Genomic DNA, 24,844 nt, shown 5'->3' with positions numbered 1-24,844 from the left:
CCCCCTTTTCGGACTTGGCCCTATCTCCTTCCCTCTCTGGCCCCACCCCCTGGCGGTCCTGGCCCCGCCCCCTTTCGGTCCTGGCCCTATCCCCTTCCCTCTCTGGTCCCGCCCCCTTTTCGGACTTGGCCCTATCTCCTTCCCTCTCTGGCCCCATCCCCTGGCGGTCCTGGCCCCGCCCCCTTTCGGACCTGGCCCTATCCTCTTTCCCCTCTGGCCCCACCCCCTGGCGGTCCTGGCCCCACCCCCTGGCGGTCCTGGCCCCGCCCCGTCTCCCCCCAGTGCCCTCCCCCTGGCCCGCCCCTCTCTCTGCCTCTGCCTGTGTCTCAGTGTCGGTCTCCCCTCCCTCTCACTGGGACCATGATGGTGCTGGTGTGCGGCCGCAGGTTGTTGCGGCGGGGCTCCCGCTCCGCGTTGCTGGCCGCGCTCTCGGTGCTGCTGCTGCAGACGCTGCTGCTGTGGAGCTTCAGCAGCCTGGACGGAGAGAGCGGGGAGACCGGGGGACAGAGCCCGGACACCGGGCAGCACCGGGACCGCAGCAGGCACATCCGAGAAATACCCGCCAGAGGAGCAGCCTTCCCCGGACACGGGCTGGTAGGTGCAGCCGGGATCGGGGACGGGGGATGGGGGGGGAGGTAGGGATCGGGGGCTAACCATCTGGAGATCGGGGCTGGAGGGTCTCTGCCTCGGGCGCCACTGAGCGGATGCTGCTGTAGACTGCCCTAGTGCTGAGATCCCACTACCCCCCTCACCCCACCATCCCCTCACCCCACCACCCCTCACCCCACCACCCCCCTCACCCCACCATCCCCTCACCCCACCACCCCCTCACCCCACCATCCCCTCACCCCACCACCCCCTCACACCCACCACCCCTCACCCCACCCACCCCCTCACCCCACCACCCCCTCACCCCACCATCCCCTCACCCCACCACCCCCTCACCCCCTCACCCCACCACCCCCTCACCCCACCATCCCCTCACCCCACCACCCCCTCACCCCACCATCCCCTCACCCCACCACCCCTCACCCCACCACCCCTCACCCCACCATCCCCTCACCCCACCACCCCCTCACCCCACCACCCCCTCACCCCACCATCCCCTCACCCCACCACCCCCTCACCCCACCACCCCCTCACCCCACCATCCCCTCACCCCCTCACTCCATCCCCTCACCCCCTCACTCCATCCCCTCACCCCACATCCCCTCACCCCACATCCCCTCACCCCACATCCCCTCACCCCACATCCCCTCACCCCACCATCCCCTCACCCCACCATCCCCTCACCCCACCATCCCCTCACCCCCTCACTCCACCCCGTCACCCCCTCACTCCATCCCCTCACTCCATCCCCTCACCCCACCATCCCCTCACCCCTCACTCCATCCCCTCACCCCAACATCCCCTCACCCTTCACCTACTCAACCCACATCCCTTCACCCCATCACCCCCTCACTCCGTCACTTCATCATCTCTCAACCCATCACCCCATCATTCCCTCATCCCATCATCCCCTCACACCAACATCCCCTCACACCAACATCCCATCATCCCATCATCCCCTCACCCCACTACCCCTCACACCAACATCCCATCATCCCATCATCCCATCATCCCCTCACCCCACTACCCCCTCACCCCAACATCCCCTCACCCCAACATCCCCTCACCCCATCATCCCCTCACCCCACTACCCCTCACCCCACTACCCCATCACCCCATCATTCCCTCATCCCATCATCCCCTCACACCAACATCCCCTCACACCAACATCCCCTCATCCCATCATCCCATCATCCCCTCACCCAACTACCCCTCACCCCATCATCCCCTCACCCCACTACCCCCTCACCCCAACATCCCCTCATCCCGTCACTACATCATCTCTCGACCCATCACCCCATGATCCCCTCATCCCACCATCATCCCCTCGTCCCATCATCCCTCCATCCCCTCACCTCTTCACTCCTTCACCCCCTCATTCCATCACCCCATCACCCCCTCATCCCCTAACCTCCCCTCACCCCACTCATCCCCTAACCTCCCCTCACCCCACTCATCCCCTAACCTCCCCTCACCCCACTCATCCCCTAACCTCCCCTCACCCCACTCATCCCCTAACCTTCCTTCACTCCATCGCCCCCTCACTCCATCACCCCCTCACCCTCTCACACCCTGACCCTCTGATCGCCCCTCACCCCATCATGCCCGCACCCCTTCACCTCCTGAACACCCTCACCCCCTCACCCCATCACTCCCTCACCCAATTCATTCCCCTTACCCCATCACCCCCTGATCCCCTCACCCGTGTCCCCATTAGCCCCCCACCCTATCAGTCCTTCACCCTCTCCTCCCCGATGTCATCACTCCATCTACCCCCTGACTCCATCACACTTTCCACCCCAACTCCATCACCCCATCATTCCTTCACCCCCTCTGTCTATCTGTCAGTCTCTCTATTTGTCTCTCCCTCTCTCTGTCTTTAGCTCCCCCTCTCTCTCTGTCACCCCGGTTCTCTGGCACCCTGTTCTCCTTACCTGTCACTCTCTCGGTCTATGTCACCCCTTCTCTCCCCCCCTCTGTCTCCACCTCCAATCCTTCTCCCTCTCCAGCAGTCGAGATAAACCAATCTCATTCATTGAGATTCAACCAGGGTCTGAGATTTTTATTTGCAGACGCCTCTCCTGATTTAAGGCGTCTTCCTATTACTTTCCCGCGCTCGACAGGGTTCTGATTTACGAATTTGTATTGTTGGATATTTTATTGAGGCAAAAGCAACCGCCCGATTTGCAATTTTTTAACAGCACGTCGCTGATCATCACTTGATTGCCTTGCACAGTGCAGTGCCGGTGTGCTGAGCGCTGTGTAAACTGCGAAATTTAATCATCTTCATCACATTTAATATCACATTGCTATCACAGGACTGGCGAACAGAGAGAAACCAGTGCGTGACATTTTACTGTCAACGTTTGAAGGGGGGGGGGGGGGTGATTTTGGCATTCCCGTGGGGGGGGGGGGTGTGGAAGTGTCTCCCCCTCTCCCTTATTTAACATCAAATAGAAAGAAGCTAGTTGCGTGTGGAGTTGTGAAGGGTAACTGTAATTGTTCCTTTCTACCAGAGCTAATTGGAGATGGGTCACTCCAAACCGGCTATTGCTCAAAATTCGCTTTTACAAAAGAAAGGGAAAAGTTGTCGGCTGTGCTGTGCTGTGTTGACCAGGGTAGGGGTGGTGCTGCTGGTGTTGGGAGCTGGGATCTCAAGGCTGTCTCCTGGACTGGCTGTCGCCCAGATGGTGAATCTTGCAGTTTATTCAGCAACTGTGTGTGTGCAGCCGAGAGTGATGCAGCCCGTGCTGAAGGGACTGGGGACGCTCAGACTGACACCAACACACACACCTACTGCTCCAGAGTAGGAGGGGGGACAGTGACCTGTCCACTGCAGAGGGTTGGGGAGAGAAACAGGCTCTGTCTTTGACATCTCTCAGGCAAATGGAGTTCGCAGCATCGCAGCCCCGAGTTCTGACTGAGCGAGGGGTCGCCTTCAGATGGGCAGCAGGCTGTTCTCTCATATTGGTGTTAAAGGTGAACTGAACATTCCCACGGAAATGTGCCGTTAGTACGGGCAGGAAACTAGCCTCGCTCTTCATAAAGCGGGCAAGGGGTGGGGGGACAGAGGGCGATTTGTCCGAACGTTTTCCCCCAGCAAGGGCTCAGCGATTTACCAAGAAGCCAGCTCGGTTTTTGTTTTGCTTTCTATATTTGCTCAATGCAGCAAATAGAAAGGAGCCGGGCAGCTCAGACCAGCCTTTCCCAGAAAGGAACTCGGTAATCCCACTGAGGAACTCACCCGGAATGTTTCCACCTGTGTTTTGTAATGTAGCAGCAGCTCCACTGTACAATCTTGGGCTGCTGTGGGAGGGACATTTCTGCTGAACGAACACAGAAACAACGTTTCATTCAGTACCATCACTGAAGGGAGGGGAGGAAGTCTGATGCTGGTCTTTAAGCCTGCCTGAAATATTCACATTGTAATGTCTGTCAGAAACAACTGCAGTGATCAGTCTATGTTTCACTGAGTGGTCAGAGCAGACGAACAACAGGACTTCATGCTGCTGCATGCTAAGATGTAGCCAGCAGGCACTGATGTTATCAGGCAGCCAGGAGTTAGGGAAATAGGTCGTCCCAATAGAGAGTAAGCTCTAGTGGGTTTGGGAAGAGTTGGAACTGGCTTCAGACATTTCAAGCACAGAGATGGAACACTGGTTTTCCTGAAAGAGGGTTGAGTCAGCAGGTGTCAGTCAGGTGAAGGTAGAAGTGAAGACGACAATGACTGGGAGGTGGCAGGAGATTGTTCTGGCAGAGATTAAGCGTGATGTCAGAAAACTGGGACTGAGGTTTTTAGATTTGAATATGACAAATGTCTAAGAATCTGTACTGTCACGCAGGAGCAGACAGAGATGATTCTAATTGTGTAAAAATCTAGGACTAGCTGTGAACACTGCTGTGGAATGAGTGCAGAGAGTAATTGTTCTCAGTGTTTAAGAGATGTTGATGGAGACAGTGTTAATTACAGTTGGTGCCTGTTAAAGTTAGAAATGCGGTCTGTCAGGGCAGGAATGAGATTGAGGCCATTGGGATGGTGACAGACAGATCATAGAGTTGGACATAATTGTGTGACTGTTGTGAAGTGATTGTTCCAGCTGTTTTTGGGATGTATCATCCCTGAGCGGTGTGCTAAACTAATGAGAGAGTTTTAGGGAAATAGTCACAATTTTTGAGTTGTTTCACACAGTCTGCTTGTCTGAATATTTCATATTAGTTTTTTTGTCAATCTTTGGTGGCACGTTTTAGAAATCAGCTGGAATGTGAATCATTTGGAATCTGAAGCTGAAATGGTGGCAAGTGTAAGTACCAAGTAAAAGTTGCCAGCAGTTTAGTGTGGAAATGATTCATACAGCATTGACTGCTTTCTCTTCTTCAAGCTAAAAAAAAACGTTGTGCATTTAACCATCTGTCATGCTGTTTTAATGCAGTGGATTGTTTAAATAGACTGGCTATTTAACTAGGATACAATTACGAGTAGGGACTTCATAACCTTGCATGTCTAAGAAAAATTTTAAATGATTAAAAATTTTCTTGCTGTGTAAACCATTGGGAATGTATATGAAAGATTGAGTGGCTATTAAAATAGTCAATGGAAGATGAGACCATTTGATACTTATGACATTGTGAAGAAAATTAAATTTTGAATTATGTAAGTTATCCTCGGACAAATGAAGTAGTTAGTTGTGTTTTGAATGAACCCTAGATTGCTTAGTAGCTTCTCGGACTGTGACAAGCTGGAGTTTTCAGTTGAGTTTAAAGCTGGTGCATTCCTCCACTTTCAGCTTAAATTTAACTCCATCAGGGTAAGGTGAAGAAATAGGAGTACCTGGATTTTCATATCTGAAAGTCTCTTTTGGAGAAAGGTCATTGTTTTATTTGTGTTATTGATTATGAATGCAACCATTTAATATTGCCGGCAATATCAAGCGTCAGATTTGAGATAGTGTTGGGATGTTGACCTGGGGCTGAGTGAATTGTGTAACCAAGCTTTAGGTGATGTTTGATGAGCAAGCACTGGAGGCAGCAACAGCTACAGGGCTAGTGCTGCCACTCTGCTAGGGCATTGCACTGAGTTACAGTCCTGCATAATAATTGATTGGATGTCTTTTCCCCCAGCTCTCGCCATTACTGTGCAATCACTCAACATCTAGCCTTGTTGGAGATTTTCTGTCACTTTTTATTGGCTCTAATTGCTTAATCTCAATTATCAAGTAAAGGTCAATGTCCTGAAAACCAATTTAACCCAGTACAGCACTGTCATTTAACGTGAGAAAATAAAGTCACCATTAGAGGAGTGCAGAAAGATCTTGCAGAAGTGATTTTTAAAGCTATTCTAGTATTAAGCTACAAATACAGTTGTCTCATCAGGTTTTATAATCATTATTACCATTCCTTAAAAATGTCTCTGAAAATATTTAGACACTAACAAGCATATTTTGTTCTGTCAATAATTGAATAATTTGAATAACAATTTGAAAAAATGTTTGGTGTTTTATAATAATGCAAAAAAAGCTACAGAAATTTCGAGAAGTTTGATGGTTGCATGTATATTACAAACAAATTCAATATACTCACTCACTCCTGTATTTCACACTTAAATGATGAGGTACAATGATAGTGATCGTGTAACTTAATCACTGATACAAACTGCTTTTAGCATAATCATTATTATAAATGAATGAAAGTTTATAATTAAATGTGATTTGAGCAAATCAGCATGATTATTGAGCTACTTGTCAAAGCTGTTTTCCAAAGAACCTCTTTTCGGTGTGCTGTAAAATCTTGTTCTGCTGGTCGCGATGTAAAGCATACAGGTTCTCCTAGATCAGGTTTTTATTTTATTCACAGATCAACAACTACTGCATGATTTTATTCAATACGTATGAAATCACTTTGGGATGTTTGTGGAGACGAGAAGATGTGATATTAATGAAATTCTATCTGTGTATACGTATTAAATAGCCCCCACTGTTACGGGAATGCAGTTGTGAGTCCCATGCAAGTTTGCTGGGCGATTAGCAACCGAAATGTTGGGAAAACGTTTGATTCAGATTTTAATTTTTTAATATAAATTTGATATTCAAATTAATTTGCAAAAGTTTGTTTCTATGCATATTTTATTTGAAACCTCTCTGTGATAGGATGTCATGATAAATAATATTGCTTTATAGATGCAGAGAATGTCATAGCAATCTCACATGTCATCTCATCCCATTCTGATGGAGTGTTGAGTGCCAATCTAACTGTGCAACAATTAGTATTCATGCTTAAACTTACAAAAATCATTTATGAATTGCTTCTAATCAGACTTCAACTGTTGCAAAATTGCTGGTGTTCCTTGCAGTACGAGTAAAATAGCACACACAGCTGCTCATGTATTACTAGCTCCGCAGCTGGTGACAAAAATCATTTAATCTATCTGAGGTCTCATAGGCAATGTATTAGCTGTGAAAAGGAGTTACTCCCAGTGCATATCTGCAGCTCTGTGTATTCTTTCTGGACAAACTACCGTGGTTTGATTTTGACTGAGAATACTGCTTTGTGCTGATATTCAGCAGTGACTGTGGCAGTCCATGTGGTGGTTTATCGTGGACACATGCTCCAATGGCAGACTGACCATCCCGATACTCTTCCAGCCAATCAGGCTGAAGTCAATCAATGGCTTTAGTTCTAGATCAGAAAAAAGGGATCAAGTATGCCATTCAGATCAAAATTGACTTAAACCAAAGTTAGAAAAAAGATTTTCATTAATGCCTGTGCCTCTTGCGCATATTAACACTTACCAATTATCATCACATAGAGGCCACATTTCTGACCTCATTACCAATTGAAAAGCTAACCAAGTGTCAGGAAATGATTGTGCCAGAGATTGATAAATTCTTAATCTCGCAAGGAATTAAGGGATATGGGGAGTAAGGGATAAGGGATGCGGGTAAGTGGCATTGAAATGCCCATCAGCCATGATTGAATGGCGGAGTGGGCACGATGGTCCGAATGGCCTTACTTCCACTCCTATGTCTTATGGTCTTATGGTGCCATAAGAGCATTTTCCCAAGGTTTCATTTGCCCACTTCTGGTGTGCACACCTATATTTCCCAAAAGGGAAATTATGTTTGACAGCATAATTGGAGTTTTTTGTGAATGTATCTAGTAGAATAGATCAAGGTGAACCAGCAGACGTAGTACACCTGGAGTTCCAAAAGGCGCTTGATAAAGTACCACAAAAGATGAGAACTCTTGGAGTTGAAAGTGTGATACGTTATATGAATAGAGGATTGATTAATGGGTAGGAAGTAAAAATAGGGATGAATGGGACATTATCAAGTTGTTTGACTGATTAGTGAAGTGCTGCAAAGTTCAGTATTGCAGCCCTCACAATTTACGGTTAATATTAAATACTTAGAGAAAGGGACAGAATTATGTACAAAATTTTCTGACAATACAAGGTTAGGTGGGAGTACAAGCTGTGACCTGAACACTGCCTACTCAGAAATTGAGAGAAGTGCATGGACAACAAGTTGATGGATGGAGCAAAATGTGAAGATATCCAGTTTTGTTCACTTTAAGAATAGAAATGTAGAATACAGTAATTGCTTGCTTACTGCGTTTTTGCTTTCCCGAAATGTTGAAATAATGCGAAGCAAACCAGAGTTTTTCATTACGCAATGTTAAAGCTGTAGATGAGTTCTATTGGACTACCTTGTGAGAAAAAAAATCCCTGCAGGTTGAAGCACATTACTAATATCCTTTATATGGAAATTATTATTTAAAATACTGTTATTTTGAAAGAAATATGCTAACTTTTTCTACTTACCCCTTGCTGGTTGCCTCCCTCTTCACCCCTGGTGCCACACATCCTGCTCTCTTACCTCCTCCTCATTGATCCTCCCAGTTGCTGCTGATTCATCCTGTCCCCAATGTGTCTCACCCCTCATCTTGTTTCTTACATTTTTCTGAATCCTGGCTGTGAGCAAGGATTGAGAAGATGCACGTCGAGAGGCAGGAAACAGCAGCAAGCTGCAAGTTTAGCGACGCACAGAGATCTATCAAAATGCTGCCGATAAAACCATGTCATCCTACATTAGCTACAGTGCAAAATAACATTAAAAAATACTCCTGACACTATATATGAAGAATAACCTCATTAGTGGTGTGTGGTCAAAATTAAACGACTCAACGGGTATTCATATTACGTTACATGGTATTAAACTTGGAAATGTTGATGTTCAGAACATCCTGGGTTTCTTGTAGAAAGAAAGCAAAGTTGCATGCAGATGCAGCAAGCAATTAGGGAAGCAAATGGATTGTTGGTTTTCGTTGCAAGGGGATTGGAGTACCAGAATAAAGAGATCTTGATTCAATTTTGCTGAGCTATGATGAAATCGCAATCGCAATACTGTGAAAGAATGTAATTTCCACATTCAAGGAAAGATATATTTGCAATGGTGATTACCATGAATATTAGAGCATGCTCAATAATAAGTCTCACATTTTATTCAGTATTAAAACTACTCAATGGCTATCTTAATCCTATGATCAGAAAATGTTATGCGTCACTTCAGCACTATTGTCCTCTTTGGCCTTTTGTATTTTTCTCTCTTTATAAACTCCAGCATCTCAAATATAAACCATTCCTACCATGTGCTAAGTTTTATCTTCTGCATTGGGTCCCTATTTCCTGAAATATTGTGCTTTGTTGCCATCTCTCCACCAGCTCTGACTTTCAATAAGTCATCCCCAACCCTTCCCTCATCTGACTTTTTTTTCTGTCATCTAGCTCGACTGAACCTCCTCCCTAAACCCCTCTGCCCTTCCACCACTAAAGTCCTCCTCAATACCTACTTTATGGATCAGGTTTTAAATATTGTCTTTAAGTTATCCTTTGTGAATCATTATCCATTTCTTTATTCATTTTGTTCGTTTCTTTTTCTGTACAGCAGGTAGTGACATTTCCTGTGTGGGAAGCTCTTTTATGAATGAAAATTCTTGTTATAGTCATATCAGTAGTCTCCCTAAGTAGTCTGTTTCTTCAATTCATCTTCCAGTATTATCCAAGCTTTTAAATCTAAACTACTTACCTTGCTTGAGCTTTGAGGTGTGTCCCCCTAGTCGAATTGGTGCTTTCACCAAATATATTAGAACAAATCATCTTGAAATATTCAACATTCTAAATAATATAGGTGTTTTACAATGATTCACCCCCCCGCCCCCTCCAATCAAGCAGATTAAATACTTCCAGTTTGGATAGTTTCTGCTTGAGATACCCAATTCATTGCTGCCCTTCATTGAATTATTTTCAATGACAGGATGGTCTAAAGTAATGTGTTGCTGGTTAAAGCGCAGCAGGTCAGGCAGCATCCAAGGAACAGGAAATTCGACATTTCGGGCATAAGCCTTTCATCAGGAATGATCCTGCTGAAGGGCTTATGCCCGAAACGTCGAATTTCCTGTTCCTTGGATGCTGCCTGACCTGCTGCGCTTTAACCAGCAACACGTTTTCAGCTCTGATCTCCAGCATCTGCAGACCTCACTTTTTACTGGTCTAAAGTAATGCATTGATTAGAACAATACATTGTATTTCTGATGGACACTGCCAAAATAATAATTATCTGACTTGTACTTGCAAAATATTTACAAATAATATAATGTTCACTTAAATATCAAAGCAACACATGCTGCTGTTTCTTGGTCTAAGCAGAGGCAAAACTGCAAATTGCCATCCATGGAGGCATAAGGCTGGAATATCTTTCTTACTGGTAAGTATTAGGAGGCAAATCTTCTTAACTTCTGGTCTAATCCACGGTAAGCCACATTAAACTGTAAAGCAGCTTAGGTGATTAACCGTGAAATGCATTAAGATGTATACTGTGAAGATTTCAAATCTGTATCCTTTAATACAAACTGAAACATATTATTGCAAGAGAAATACTGTTCATTAAATTGTTAATTATTTAACATTTCAAAATAACAAAGAAAAGCTTTGATAAAATATTCTTGGATGAAAGTATGAATATGAAGTCATTTGCATTTTTGAGTGAAACTGTAGAGTACATAGTACTGAAACCTATACCTGCTGTTTAGCAGTATTATACTGAAAGTGATTTTTAATCTACATATTACTAATGTCAAGCTTCATTAATGAAATAACTGACTTAATATTGATCCAAATACTTACCCTTGAAATGCATTTTAGTGATATTTTGCCAGTAGCTAATAATTTTATTTTTGTTGATATAAATTCCTCTTAAGAACTGCTCAATTACTCTTAACCCCATTGATAGAGTCCTGGAAGTTTTTCTCCTTCAAACATTCTTCCAATTATGGTTTTGGGATTATTACTGAATCTGTTTACAATCCTTTCAGGCAATGCTTTCTACACCACAATACTCATGAAATGAATTCTCCATATCACCATTGAGTCTTTAGTTAATTACTGTAAGCTGGGGTCCTTGGGAAAATGCCGATAGCAAAGATGATTCTCGACAGGCATGAGAGAGGCAGGGTAGTTGTCATGGGGGCCCTCAACTATCCAAGTATTGTCTGGGATCACTACAGTACGAGTACTATAGATGGGTCAGTTTTTGTCCAGTGTGTGCAGGAGTGTTTCCTGACACAGTATGTAGACAGGCCTACAAGGGGCGAAGCCACTTTAGATTTAGTACTGGGTAACGAGCCTGGCCAGGTGCTAGATTTGGAAGTAGGTGAGCACTTTGGAGACAGTGATCACAATTCTGTCAGGTTTACTTTAGTGATAGAAAGGGATAGGTGTACTCCACCGAGCAAGAGTTACAGCTGGGGGAAGGGAAATTATGATGTAATTAGGAAAGATTTAGGAAGCGCAGAATGGGGAAGGAAACTGCAGGGGATGAGCACATTAAAAATGTGGAGCTTATTCAAGGAAAAGCTCCTGTGTGTCCTAGATAAGTATGTACCTGTCAGGCAGGGAGGAAGATATAGAATGCGTGAACCATGGTTTACTAAGGAAGTGGAATCGCTGGTCAAGAAGAAGAAGAAGGCTGATGTTAAAACTCAGGGCGCTTGAGGGTTACAAGGAAGTCAGGAAAGACCTAAAAAGAGAGATCAGAAGAGCCAGGAGGGGACATGAGAATGTGTTGGCGGATAGGATCAGGGTTAACCCTAAGGCTTTCCATAGGTATGTCAGGAATAAAAGAATGACGAGAGTTAAATTAGGGCCAATCAAGGATAATAGTGGGAAATTGTGTGTGGAGTCAGAGGAGATAGGGGAAGCACTAAATAAATATTCACGAAAGAAAATGAAAATGTTGGCGAGGAAGATACGGAGATACTTGCATCTAGACTAGAAGAGATTGAGGTTCACAAGGAAGAGGTATTAGAAATACGGCAGAGTGTGAAAATAGACAAGTCCCCTGGGCCGGATGGGATCTATCCGAGGATCCTCTGGGAAGCAAGGGAAGAGATTGCTGAGCCTTTGGCATTGATCTTCAAATCATCATTGTCTACAGGAATAGTGCCTGAGGACTGGAGGATAGCAAATGTGGTTCCCTTGTTCAAAAAGGGTAGTAGAGACAACCCTGGTAATTACAGACCAGTGAGTCTCACTTCAGTTGTTGGTAAAGTGTTGGAAAAGGTGATAAGAAATCGGATTTATAACCATCTAGAAAAGAATAATCTGATCAGGGACAGTCAGCACGGTTTTGTGAAGGATAGGTCGTGCCTAACGAATCTTATTGAGTTTTTGATAAAGTGACCAAACAGGTAGATGAGAGTAAACCAGTTGATGTGTATATGGATTTCAGCAAGGTGTTCGATAAGGTTCCCCACAGTAGGCTATTATACAAAATGTGGAGGAATGGGATTGTGGGAGACATAGCAGTTTGGATCAGTAATTGGCTTGCTGAAAGAAGACAGAGGGTTGTAGTTGATGGAATATGTTCATCTTGGTGTCCAGTTCCTAACGGCATACCGTAAGGGTCGGTATTGGCTCCACTGTTGTTTGTCATTTTTATAAATGATCTGGATGAGGGCTTAGAAGGGTGGGTTAGTAAATTTGCGGACGTCACTAAGGTCGGTGGAGTTGTGGATAGTGACGAAGGATGTAGTAGGTTGCAGAGAGACAACGATAGGATGCAGAGCTGGGCTGAGAGGTGGCAAATGGAGTTTAATGTGGACAAGTGTGAGGTGATACATTTTGGATGGAGTAATCGGAATGCAAAGTACAGGGCTAATGGTAAGATTCTTGGGATTGCAGATGAGCAGAGTGATCTCGGTGTCCATGTACACAGATCCCTGAAAGTTACCACCCAGATTGACAGGGTTGTTAAGAAGGCATACAGTGTTTTGTCCTTTATTAATAGAGGGATTGAGTTCCGGAACTATGAGGTTATGCTGCAGCTGTACAAAACTCTGGTGCGGCCGCACTTGAAGTATTGTGTACAGTTCTGGTCACCGCATTATAAGAAGGATGTCGAAGCTTTGGAAAGTGTGCAGAGGAGATTTACTAGGATGTTGCCTGGTATGGAAGGAATGTCTTACGAGGAAAGGCTGAGGACCTTGAGGCTGTTCTCGTTAGAGAGAAGAAGGTTGAGAGGTGACTTAATAGAGACATACAAGATAATCAGAGGGTTAGACAGGGTGGACAGGGAGAGCCTTTTTCCAAGTATGGGGACGGCAAACACGATGGGACACAACTTTAAAGTGAAGGGGGGATAGGTATAAGACAGATGTCAGAGGTAGTTTCTTTACTCAGAGAGTAGTAAGGGTATGGAATGCTTTGCCTGCAACGGTAGTAGATTCGCTAAGTTTAAGTGCATTTAAGCCGTCATTGGACAGGCAAATGGACATACATGGAATAGTGTAGGTGGGATGGGCTTCAGATTTGTATGACAGGCCGGTGCAACATCGAGGGCCGAAGGGCCTGTACTGCGCTGTAATGTTCTATGTTCTATGCTTCCCAAATGGTACCTTGCGATACCCATAATGAATGAATGAATGGCAATACTTGTCCATTTCAGGATAGTGTGAGATTTAGAAGGAAAATTGATGGTCTGTGCTGTTGTTCTTTTAATGTAGTAGATCCCACAAAACAGTAATGGACCGCCTCTCAAAATACAGTTAAACCAGATGAATTGCTGTGGTACTTCTGTAGGGTAGTATGCCGAAGGGCATTCTGAAATGCTACAATATAATGTGATGGTAGATAGGGTTGCTGGTCAAATTAATTACGCTGACCTTGGATTTGTTGACTGTTGTGGAGAGTGCTGAGTGTTTCTTTGTCTCTGTTGATTTCACGAGGCTGGCCATTTTCTAGAACCTGGCTGATTTAGTCTTGTAGCTTACGGTTTTCCTAGACAATGAAGGGTCCACTTTGGCAGCTGGTGGGTTCAAATTGAAATCAATGACACCAGTCTTTTGTGATTGCCCAAACCACAGCTCAGCAGCCTCTGCCTCTTTCTTGGTTGCTGTATTGAAATCCCGAATAATCTTTCCCAATTTTAGGAATATTTACCAGTTGTCCCTGTTGTGACCTTCCCAGGCAGCCAGCTTGTTCATCCGACAACTTGCCAGGTGGAAAACTAAATAAAAAATAATGATAAAGGCTCGTGCTTAAATTTGTCTTGTTTGCATATCCTGTGATCCATGCTCTATCCCCAGCTGTCTCTTACCCTGGACACTGATATAAAGTGAAGCCTTGTGTTACTTATCTTATCAGTTAATGATGAATGATTTTGTTCTGCATTTGTTTGCGATTTGGTTCCTGTGGTCCAGTCAGTAGTATCTTTAGTAATTTAATAGTACGGAACTCGAGTATTTATGAAAAAAAACTTTTTTTTAAGGTTTTGATTTTCCACTCAGATTTCAGAAAAACAACAGTGTTAAGAAGAACAAAATTTTGTTCAGTTTATTGGTGAAGAGAGTGCTTATTGGATGGTAAATGGATTCTGATAAAAGGCATCACCGTGGAGAACGTAACACTTTGATGACTAGGGCAACGCTTTGACTGAAGGGCTTATGCCCGAAACGTCGAATTTCCTATTCCTAGGATGCTGCCTGACCTGCTGTGCTTTAACCAGCAACACATTTTCAACACTAATCTGTGTCAACCTGCCTGGTTTAAATTTAAACAAGTTTTGGCATTTACTGTCAATTGTCTTCTCTGTGAAACTGAGACCACTTTTCAACCGGTAAGCGCAGTCTTAGAGTCGTAGAGATGTACAGCACGGAAACAAACCCTTCGGCCCAACTCGTCCATTCCGACCAGATATCCTAAATTAATCTAGTCTTATTTAAAAGCATTTGGCCCATATCCCTTCAAACCCTTCCTATTCATATACTTATCCAGATGCCTTTTACATGCTGTAATTGTACCAACCTCCACCACTTCCTCTGGCAGCTCATTCCATACACGTACCACCCTCTGCATGAAAAACCTGCTCCTTGGGTTCCTTTTAAATCTTTCCCCTCTCACTCTAAACCTATGCCCTCTAGTTCTGGACTCCCCCATCCCAGGGAAAAGACCTTGTCTATTCGTCCTATCCATGCGCCTCATGACTTTATAAACCTCTATAAGTTTACTCCTCAGCTGCCGACGCTCCAGGGAAAACAGCCCCATCCTACCTCAGTCAGTATTTTAAAAGCCTCACTTTATATTTTCACATTCATAATTTACATTTGTGAATTTTTTTAAATAGTCCGAATACTTTTCTGTAAATGAGTTGGCTCATTCACGATAGACTGAAATCTCTGTCCTCTGCCATGATTACATACTTTTGTTTTTGGGTGAATATTTGTACTTGTTGACTCTCATATTGAAGAATTAAATTTATGGTTGAATTACTTCAGTTACTCCTTCAACTACTAAGTAAAAGGATGTCAGTGTGTGCAATGGCAAACAAAGTTGGACCTATTCAGTTCTGTTGCATTTAATTGATGTGAGTGAGTAATGTTCAAAATCAGTGAATTTTACCAACATTTAAATATCTGCAGTCCACCTGTTCAAAGTGGACCAATTTTAATTAACATTGTTACTGCTGTTAATTCTTGAAACTTATACAAATCATCATAATATTTTACATTTGGATTAACATGTTTTTGTATTCATGCTCATCCTATTCCACTTGGCAGTGATTTTAATAAATTCTTGTTCTTGCTTTCCATTGTAACCAAATGCAAGTCCTTCACTAACTAGTGTTGAGGATCATTCTAATATAACCCATAGTAACTGTCAAAGAACTTCGCAGAGGGGTTCCTTTGTAGGACTGACTATATTGTGACAGTTATGTAGAGAGCTTTCAATTTGTCTTTGTTGTATTGAGATCGAGAAGCCATTTTCCCGGCAGTTATTTTTTCCCTTTAATGAATGTGGTAAAACTGGGGCTCCCTTTATAAAAGCCACAGATTATTTAACCATTTCAGCTCTGGGTTCTTGGTGACTTTGCAATGAAAGATAGTGAAGACAATACTGCATCAGCCCCAGTTTCTAAAATCTGGTGCTACGGTTATCTAAAGTATAGAGGGTGGAAAATATTATTTGAAAATATAAGGCTATTTGCAGGTAAAGGTGGCCAGAGAGAACATTTCTGTTCAGACAAATTATCCTTGCATCCTGATCCATGTCCAACTCACCAACAAAATGCTGGAATTGATATGACAACCACTTCATCTTTTTGGTCATCTTTTATAGGGAACTTCATCAGTGAGGGAACAAAAGCAGAAACTGCTTGTATTTGAGTGTGATTTGCTGCCATTAATGGTTTGGTTCCAGAACTAGCTTTATAATTTGACTCGATAGTTGCCAAGGAGAAAGTGAGGACTGCAGATGCTGGAGTGTGGTTCTGAAAAAGCACAGCCGGTCCGGTAACATCCGAGGAGCAGGAGAATCAACACTTGAGCATAAGCCCTTCTTCAGGAATGTGGGGGTGCTGAGAGATAAATGGGAGGAGGTGGGGCTGGAGGAAAGAAGCTGGGAATGTGATAGTTAGATGGAGGTAGGGGTTGATGGTGATGGGGAGGGTGGAGCTATTAGGTAGGAAGAAAGATGCACAGGACGAGGGTTGGATCTGGGATAAGGTGGTGGGGGGGAGGGGAGATGAAGAAACTGGTGAAATCCACATTGATTCTGTGCGGTTGGAGGCGAAAGATGAAGTATTCTTCCTCCAGTCGTCGGGTGGCTCGAATTTGGCATTGGAGGAGGCCCAAGATTTTCATGTCCTTGGCGGGGTGGAAAGGGACTTGAAATGGTCGGCCGCAGGGCAGTGGGGTTCTTTAGTGCGTGTGTCTGGAGATGTTCACCAAAACATTGCATAAGTTGGCATCCTGTTTCCCCAATATTGAGGAGACCACTTCTTTGAAATGTTCCGCAAGTTGGTGTCTGTTGCTCTCGATATGGTTTCCTCTACACTGGGGAGACAGGATGCCAACTTGTGGAATGTTTCAGGGAACATCTCTGGGGCACACGCACTAAACAATCCCACCGCCCTGTGGTCGAACACTTCAACTCCCCCTCCCACTCCACCAAGGACATTCAAGTACTGGGCCTCCTCCACCACCAAATCCGAGCCACCCCACGCCTGGAGGAAGAATGCCTCATCTTCCCCCTTGGGATCTCGAACCACACAGAATCATTGTCGATTTCACCAGTTTCCTCAGGGCCCCCCCCCTCCACCTTATCCCAGATCCAACCCTCCAACTCGGCACTGCCCTCTTGAACTGTCTTACATGTCCATCTTCCTTCCTACCTCTCTGCTCCACCCTCCCCTCTGACAAATCACCATTCCCCCCCCTTCATTTGCCTATCGCATTCCAAGGTACTTGCCCCCAGCCCCCTCCCATTTAGATCTCAGCCCCCTTGACCCCGCCCCCCCAACATTCCTGACGAAGAAATTATGGCCAAAATGTCGACAATTCTGCTCCTCAGATACTGCCTGACTGGCTGTGCTTTTCCAGTACCGCATTTTTTGATAGTTGTCAAGTCAACAGTGAGGATTGACCAGCAACTCTGGATCAAGGAGGTCACCCTATTGAGAGAAAAAAAAATCTTTTTTAATGTTAGGTGATTGTACTACTGGGCGTATTGGATCCCAGAATAAGGTCTGATTTGATGGATCATTTTTTGAAAAGTTTGGTTAATGTGGTAGTCAGTCACTAAAATCTAATGACTAGAGGCTCTAGAATTTCTTTAACAGAACAATAGTTTATTGCACAAAAGACAAAAAGAAACACAATCTATCTTGATAAAGAAGACAAAGATCTTAAAATGTGCAACAAACAAAGTTTTCAACTTTCTTCCCAACACCATCACTTTACAAGGATTCAAATCCAGAGAATTTAGCCCTCTTTTCATATCTTTATTTTCTCTTTAAATGATTCTCCCATATCTCCATCTTGTTAGCTATAGGATGTCTTACATGAATACTCTCAAAACTGAGAGCTTAAACTTTCTCACCTTTTAGTAACCTGCTGATTTCTAACGAGACACTGTGTTTGAAAAGCTGCACAAACTAAGCTAATCATTGTTAACTTTGCTGATTCTAGCCTTCTTGGTGCCATGTGCTCATTACCTTAGATATCCCTTTATCACATTCTTTCTGTGAAGAAAATACTTGTGCTGTCTCAAGATCATACATAGTAACATTAATTGATGTCTATATTGTTGTGGTTTAAAAAAAATTGTATTCTGGTTTAATTCACTGACAAGAATCTAATGTCCAACAGCAAGTTGACAATTAGATCAACTTGGGTATTTATTTAAGTTAACCATTAATAGAAAATCCACTTTAAAGGTTAAAACTGTAATACCAATTATTTTATTCTTCTTGTTGTGGTTGTGTTCGCCGAACTGGGAATTTGTGTTGCAGATGTTTCGTCCCCTGTCTAGGTGACATCCTCAGTGCTTGGGAGCCTCCTGTGAAGCACTTCTGTGATCTTTCCTCCAGCATTTGTAGTGGTTTGAATCTGCCGCTTCCGGTTGTCAGTTCCAGCTGTCTGCTGCAGTGGCCAGTATATTGGGTCCAGGTCGATGTGCTTATTGATTGAATCTGTGGATGAGTGCCATGCCTCTAGGAATTCCCTGGCAGTTCTCTGTTTGGCTTGTCCTATACTAGTAGTGTTGTCCCAGTCGAATTCATGTTGCTTGTCATCTGCGTGTGTGGCTACTAAGGATAGCTGGTCGTGTTGTTTTGTGGCTAGTTGGTGTTCATGGATGCGGATCGTTAGCTGTCTTCCTGTTTGTCCTATGTAGTGTTTTGTGCAGTCCTTGTATGGGATTTTGTACACTACATTGGTTTTGCTCATGTCGTGTACAATGTAGTGTAGATGAGCAAAACCAATGTAGTGTACAAAATCCCATACAAGAACTGCACAAAACACTACATAGGACAAACAGGAAGACAGCTAACGATCCGCATCCATGAACACCAACTAGCCACGAAACGACACGACCAGCTATCCTTAGTAGCCACACACGCAGATGACAAGCAACATGAATTCGACTGGGACAACACTACTAGTATAGGACAAGCCAAACAGAGAACAGCTAGGGAATTCCGAGAGGCATGGCACTCATCCACAGATTCTATCAATAAGCACATCGCCCTGGACCCAATATACCGACCACTGCAGCGGACAGCTGGAACTGACAACCGGAAGTGGCAAATTCAAACCACTACAAATGCCGGAGGAAAGATCACAGAAGCGCTTCACAGGAGGCTCCCAAGCACTGAGGATGTCACCCAGACAGGGGACGAAACGTCTGCAATGCAAATTCCCAACTCGGCGAACAGAACCACAACAACGAGCACCCGAGTTACAAATCTTTCCACAAATTTTATTTTTAGACTATTGCCTTTCAGTAGTGTGCAGTTTGAGGTTATTCTGTAGCTGTAATTCTGAAGGTTTGTTGTGGGGGTGTGTGTGTGTGTGGGGGCGGGGGGGGGTTGCGGTGGTGGCGATTTATCGGTGAAGTATTTGGCAATGAAACAAGGTAACAATTCAATGAATGTGCAACCAATGTCTGGTTTAATGCTGTATATGTGAAGTTTGCACCATAACAGTCAGAGCTCTTTCCATAGAACTATACAAATTCTGTTATTGTATTCTGAAGAAAGTGCATGCTACTTTTTCAACAATGGTATGAAATACATACCAAGTCCCAAAGGGACAAAAGATTTTCTACTTTTTTAAAATTAACCTGTTCAGAGATATTATTACACATCTCTGGAACAGGAGGGATCTGAATCTGTACAACAAGAGCCCACAAAGGACTTTTAAAACTTCCCACTGTTATGTTACACACCTTTTAGGTGTTGCTTTAGATTTTCCATTCCCTGGTACTTGCATTTCACTCTGAGTGTGATGTTCAATTTCGTCTTTCCAGCATCAGCATCTGAAGAAAAATTGTTTATAGTGAAGCTGAGAGTGTGTTAGAAAGCTTATCCAAAGCAAGGGTTTATCTATCCACAAATCTACGAGTATTGTACCACTCTAATTCCTTGAAGATTTTGAAGTCATGTTTTAATCCTAAATTGTCTAAGGCTTTTATATATCAGTGGTTGCCTAGGATTGGAGTTTGCAATTTAATTATCACATGGCAGGTTGTAATGTCAAATAATTTCCTCTTGGCTTAACTACTTTACGTTACAGATGGTGAGTCTGATTACATATTCTAACCTTTCGCTCTGACCTCGAACTAATTGATAACAGCCAGTGAACTTTTGCCAGGAAAGCTATCTGTCGCACTGTTTCAGCAACAATGCAATTTTGCAAGGTTTGTAGCTCAGGTTGAGGTTTAAGGTGTAGGTTTGGGTTTGGATATCAAACCTACAGCTCAGCGAGCAAACCTACACCCTAAACAATGCAATTTATTTAATCACTCCACACACACTATTGGGCAAGTTTATATTACAGTGATTATGTCCAATTTTATCACCCCATCTTTCAAAAACAAATATTATTCATTTTCACTATTCTTACAAGAAAGGAGTTCACAATGTACTGTTTAGGTAGATTCTTTACAAACTTTTGTATTTCCAAATACATAGTTACCATCAGTTGATAAAACCAGTTTTTAGGGTCAATCATCATTGAAATGGTGATTGTCCACTGTCGATGATTATGATTAGAAATACCAACAAGGATGGGTTTCTAATGCACAATGAATGGCACTCATTATTGTGTGAAATCTTTTTATACTTTTGATGATTTGGTTCCTCTGTGACAGGATATTTATATTTTTGATCTTTCTATTCATAACCTTTGTAATCACGAGCAGAAATTTTTTCCTGCTTTGTTCTACAAATCCATTCTATTTATAATTAATGTAATGATAATCATGATTGAAAATTAGAATGAATAATATTTGCTTCGAGATTTTTCTTATGTCAACATGTCATTGCCTATAGTATCAACCCTATAGTGCCAAAGAACACAAATATGCAGCACACATTGGGATTTTGCCTGTATTTCATAATTCAGAACAAGAGGACATAACCGTAAATAAAAAAACAAAGAACTGCAGATGCTGAAAATCAGAAACAAAAATAGATGTTGCTGGAAAAGTTCAGCAAGTCTGATAGCATCTATGAAGAGAAATCAAAGTTAACGTTTCAGGTACGGTGGCTGAAAGAAAGGGTTGATAAGAGGACTGGAAACAGAGGGCGGAGGGTGGGGGAGATGCTGGGAAGGGAGTCAGGTGATGGGGAGGGAGGTTATTTGAAATTGCTGAACTCAATAGAGTCATAGAGATGAACAGCATGGAAACAGACCCTTTGGTCCAACCAGATATCCCAACCCAATCTAGTCCCACCTGCCAGCACCCGGCCCATATCCCTCCAAACCCTTCCTATTCAGATACAGATCCAAATGCCTCTTAAATGTTGCAATTATATCAGCCTCCACCACATCCTCTGGCAGCTCATTCCATATAAGTACTACCCTCTGCGTGAAAAATTTGCCCTTTTGGTCTCTTTTACATCTTGCCCCTCTCACCCCAAAACTATGCCCTCTAGTTCTGGACTCCCCGACCCCAGGGAAAAGTCTTTGTCTATTTATCCTATTCATCTCCCTCATAATTTTGTAAATCTCTATAAGGTCACCCCTTAGCCTCTGACGCTCCAGGGAAAACAGCCCCAGCCTGTTCAGCCTCTCCCTGTAGCTCAGATCCTCCAACCCTGGCAACATCCTTGTAAATTTTTTCTGAAACCTTTCAAGTTTCACAACATCTTTCCGATAGGAAGGAGACCAGAATTGCATACAATATTCCAACAGTGGCCTAACCAATGTCCTGTACAGATATAACATGACCTCCCAACTCCTGTATTCAATACTCTGACCAATAAAGGAAAGCATACCAAACGCCTTCTTCAATATCCTATCTGCCTGCGACTCCACTTTCAAGGAGTTATGAACCTGCATTCCAAGGTGTCTTTGTTCAGCAACACTCCCTAGGACCTTACCATTAAGTGTATAAGTCCTGCTAAGATTTGCTTTCCCAAAATGCAGCACCTCACATTTATCGGAATTAAACTCCATCTGCCATTTCTCAGCCCATTGGCCCATGTGATCCAGATCCTGTTGTAATCTGAGGTAACCCTCTTCGCTGTCCATTACACCTCCAGTTTTGGTGTCATCTGCAAACTTATTAACTCTACCTCTTATGCTTGCATCCAAATCATTTATGTAAATGACAAAAAGTAGAGGACCCAGCACCGACCTCCAGTCTGAAAAACAACCCTCCTCTACCACGCTCTGTCTTCTACCTTTGAGCCAGTTCTGTATCCAAATGGCTAGTTCTCCCTGTATTCCATGAGATCTAACCTTGCTAATCAGTCTCCCATAGGGAACCTTGTCGAACGCCTTACTGAAATCCATATAGATCACATCTACTGCTCTGCCCTCATCAATCCTGTCTGTTACTTCTTCAAAAAACTCAATCAAGTTTGTGAGACATGATTTCTCACACACAAAGCCACGTTGACTATCCCGAATCAGTCCTTGCCTTTCCGAATACATGTACATCCTGTCCCTCAGGATTCCCTCCAACAATTAACTTATCTGATTCTGTGCTGTGAACTTCGCCCAACAGTTCCTCCAAGATTAGTTGTGAATTTCACTGTTTTTTAATTTTCCCAGATGCTGGACATCGGAATGCATCTGGGAAAATTAACAGACAGTGAAATTCACAACTAATCTTAGAGGAACTGTTGGGCGAAGTTCACAGCACAGAATCAGATAAGTTAGTTGTTGTTTTAAGTCTGTCCAAGAGAAAGGCTGCAGTAGTGAGTATAGTGGGTTCTTTCTTGATTATATGTTTTTGGAGATAAATCTCTTGATTAAACTTAAAAATATAAGCCAAAGCTATTAATTTAACCTGGGGCTGTGTTTGTAGAGGAATAAGACGGTGTTATTTTCTGGGTCTGTAAATTATGAAGGAGCAAAAATGGCATTTGTAGTGATATGTACTTCTTGTCAGATGTGGGAGTTTAAAGAGAGTTTAAGGGTTACTGCGATTATATCTGCCATAAATGCTGTTGGATGTGAATCGTATCAGATTGACTGGATCTTTTGGAGAGACAGATAGAAGCGATGAGGAATTTGCAACAACAACAGTATGTGATGGCTGGCAGTTATAGGAAGGGGGGAAAGTCTCAGATACAGTCGCATAGATGGGTTAACTCCAGGAAGGGTGAGAGAGGTTGGCACCTAGGGCAGGACTCTTTTGTGGATATACCCATTTCAAACTCAGTGTTGACTACTCCAAGTTGCAGGCTGCTCAGTTGGAAAATGAGGTGTTGTTCCTCCAATTTGCACTTTGATTTGTTGTGGCAATGGCGGAGGCCAAGGATGGTCATGTCAGAAAGGGAGTCGGGTGGAATTAAAATGGGTGGTGACTGGGAGGCCCAGTCGGCCCCTATGGGCCCGGCTGCGATGCTCAACAAAACGTTCCCTTTGTTTACGTTTTGTCTCCCCAATGTGTGTTTGGAAATGTAGGCAGTCATTGCCTTCGGGAGCAGAAGGGAGAAAACTGAGACCAGAAAGTAAAGGCACAGAGCCTTGTACATTTAATCGTGTGCAATGTCGTTTTATCATTAATACATCATGCATTAAAAATAAGATAGACTTGCACCCATCAAGAATACATAATGTTAACAGCCAATTAAGTCCTTTTTGTACATTAGTCATTGTAATAATATAGAAAATGTGGCAAACAATAATGTAAGGCCTGATAAATAACATGATAATGATGTGATAACTTCAATTAGTTAAATTAGTTGTGGGTTAAATATTGGTCCAAGGCACACCTTGAAATGATGCCGTCGGGGCCTTTTCTTCTGTGTGAAAATCTATTGCGAGATACCATCAAGTCTGCAACCATTTTCAGTTTTATTACATTTTCACCTGGGCCTGACCCACACCTACTGCACAGTGTGCTGTGTGTGGCCTTGTTGACAAGGTGACAATTAATTATACTATTCACTGCAGGAGAATGTTTTCTCTGCTCTGTGTAAATGAAATTGTAGAGATCAGTTTTAGGTTTTGTTGTATAATGTACAGATGAAACCTTTCCTATTTGCTCTGTATTATCGACAGCAGGCAGCATGTTTCAGCAGGTGACATGGGTCTTGAGGTTTTGAAGCTCATGGACCATTTCTGTCTTACCCACACTCCTGAACTAGCCACTGAACAAGAAATCTTGTAATGACTTTTTTTCAGATTAAAATTATTTACAGCTAACATTTCATTATTTGATTGCATTACATGATCATTGCCAGTTTTTAAATGTTGCATATTATGGTGTTTCTAACATTTGAATTTAAGAGAGAGAATAAAAAATGATGTGCAGATAATACCAGCAAAACATTTACAGTCAAATTATCTTTATAATAGCAGCACATATTTAAATACAAGGTTTTTTTTAAATCAAGGACTCTAAAAGAATCCAAAATTCATACTCTCACATAAAGCTGTCTGTGTGTTTAAAAATAACTGGCCTAGGGCTATTAATACAAATCTTATCAAGAAACTGACCTTGTTACTTTATAATCTTTGTTTGTAGTCATGGAATATGAAAGTCTAATCAGGAATAATTTTCTCCCGAGTTGAAAAGGCACGTTAACATCTCATGCACAGTGTTATTCAAGGAAGTTAAAAATCACACAATACCAGGTTATAGTCTAACAGGTTTAATTGGAAGCACACTAACTTGCGGAGTGACGCTCCTTCTCAGGTGATAGTGGAGGGCTCAATCGTAACACAGAGG

General features: G+C 43.2%; 1 protein-coding gene across 1 annotated transcript in view; it reads left to right on the top strand.

Moving 5' to 3' along the window:
* Positions 1 to 360: 360 nt before the first annotated feature.
* The window catches only part of xylt1 (xylosyltransferase I), a 245,698-nt gene continuing 221,214 nt past the window's right edge, over positions 361 to 24,844 (top strand). The window contains exon 1 of the mRNA XM_060840935.1: positions 361 to 594. Within this exon, the coding sequence (XP_060696918.1) occupies positions 361 to 594 (234 nt within the window). The remainder of the gene's footprint in view (positions 595 to 24,844) is intronic.

Source organism: Hemiscyllium ocellatum, chromosome 20, assembly GCF_020745735.1.
Source record: "Hemiscyllium ocellatum isolate sHemOce1 chromosome 20, sHemOce1.pat.X.cur, whole genome shotgun sequence".
Taxonomy (NCBI): domain Eukaryota; kingdom Metazoa; phylum Chordata; class Chondrichthyes; order Orectolobiformes; family Hemiscylliidae; genus Hemiscyllium; species Hemiscyllium ocellatum.
The sequence above is the reverse complement of the archived record's forward strand: the minus strand, read 5'-3'. Positions and strand labels throughout refer to the sequence as shown.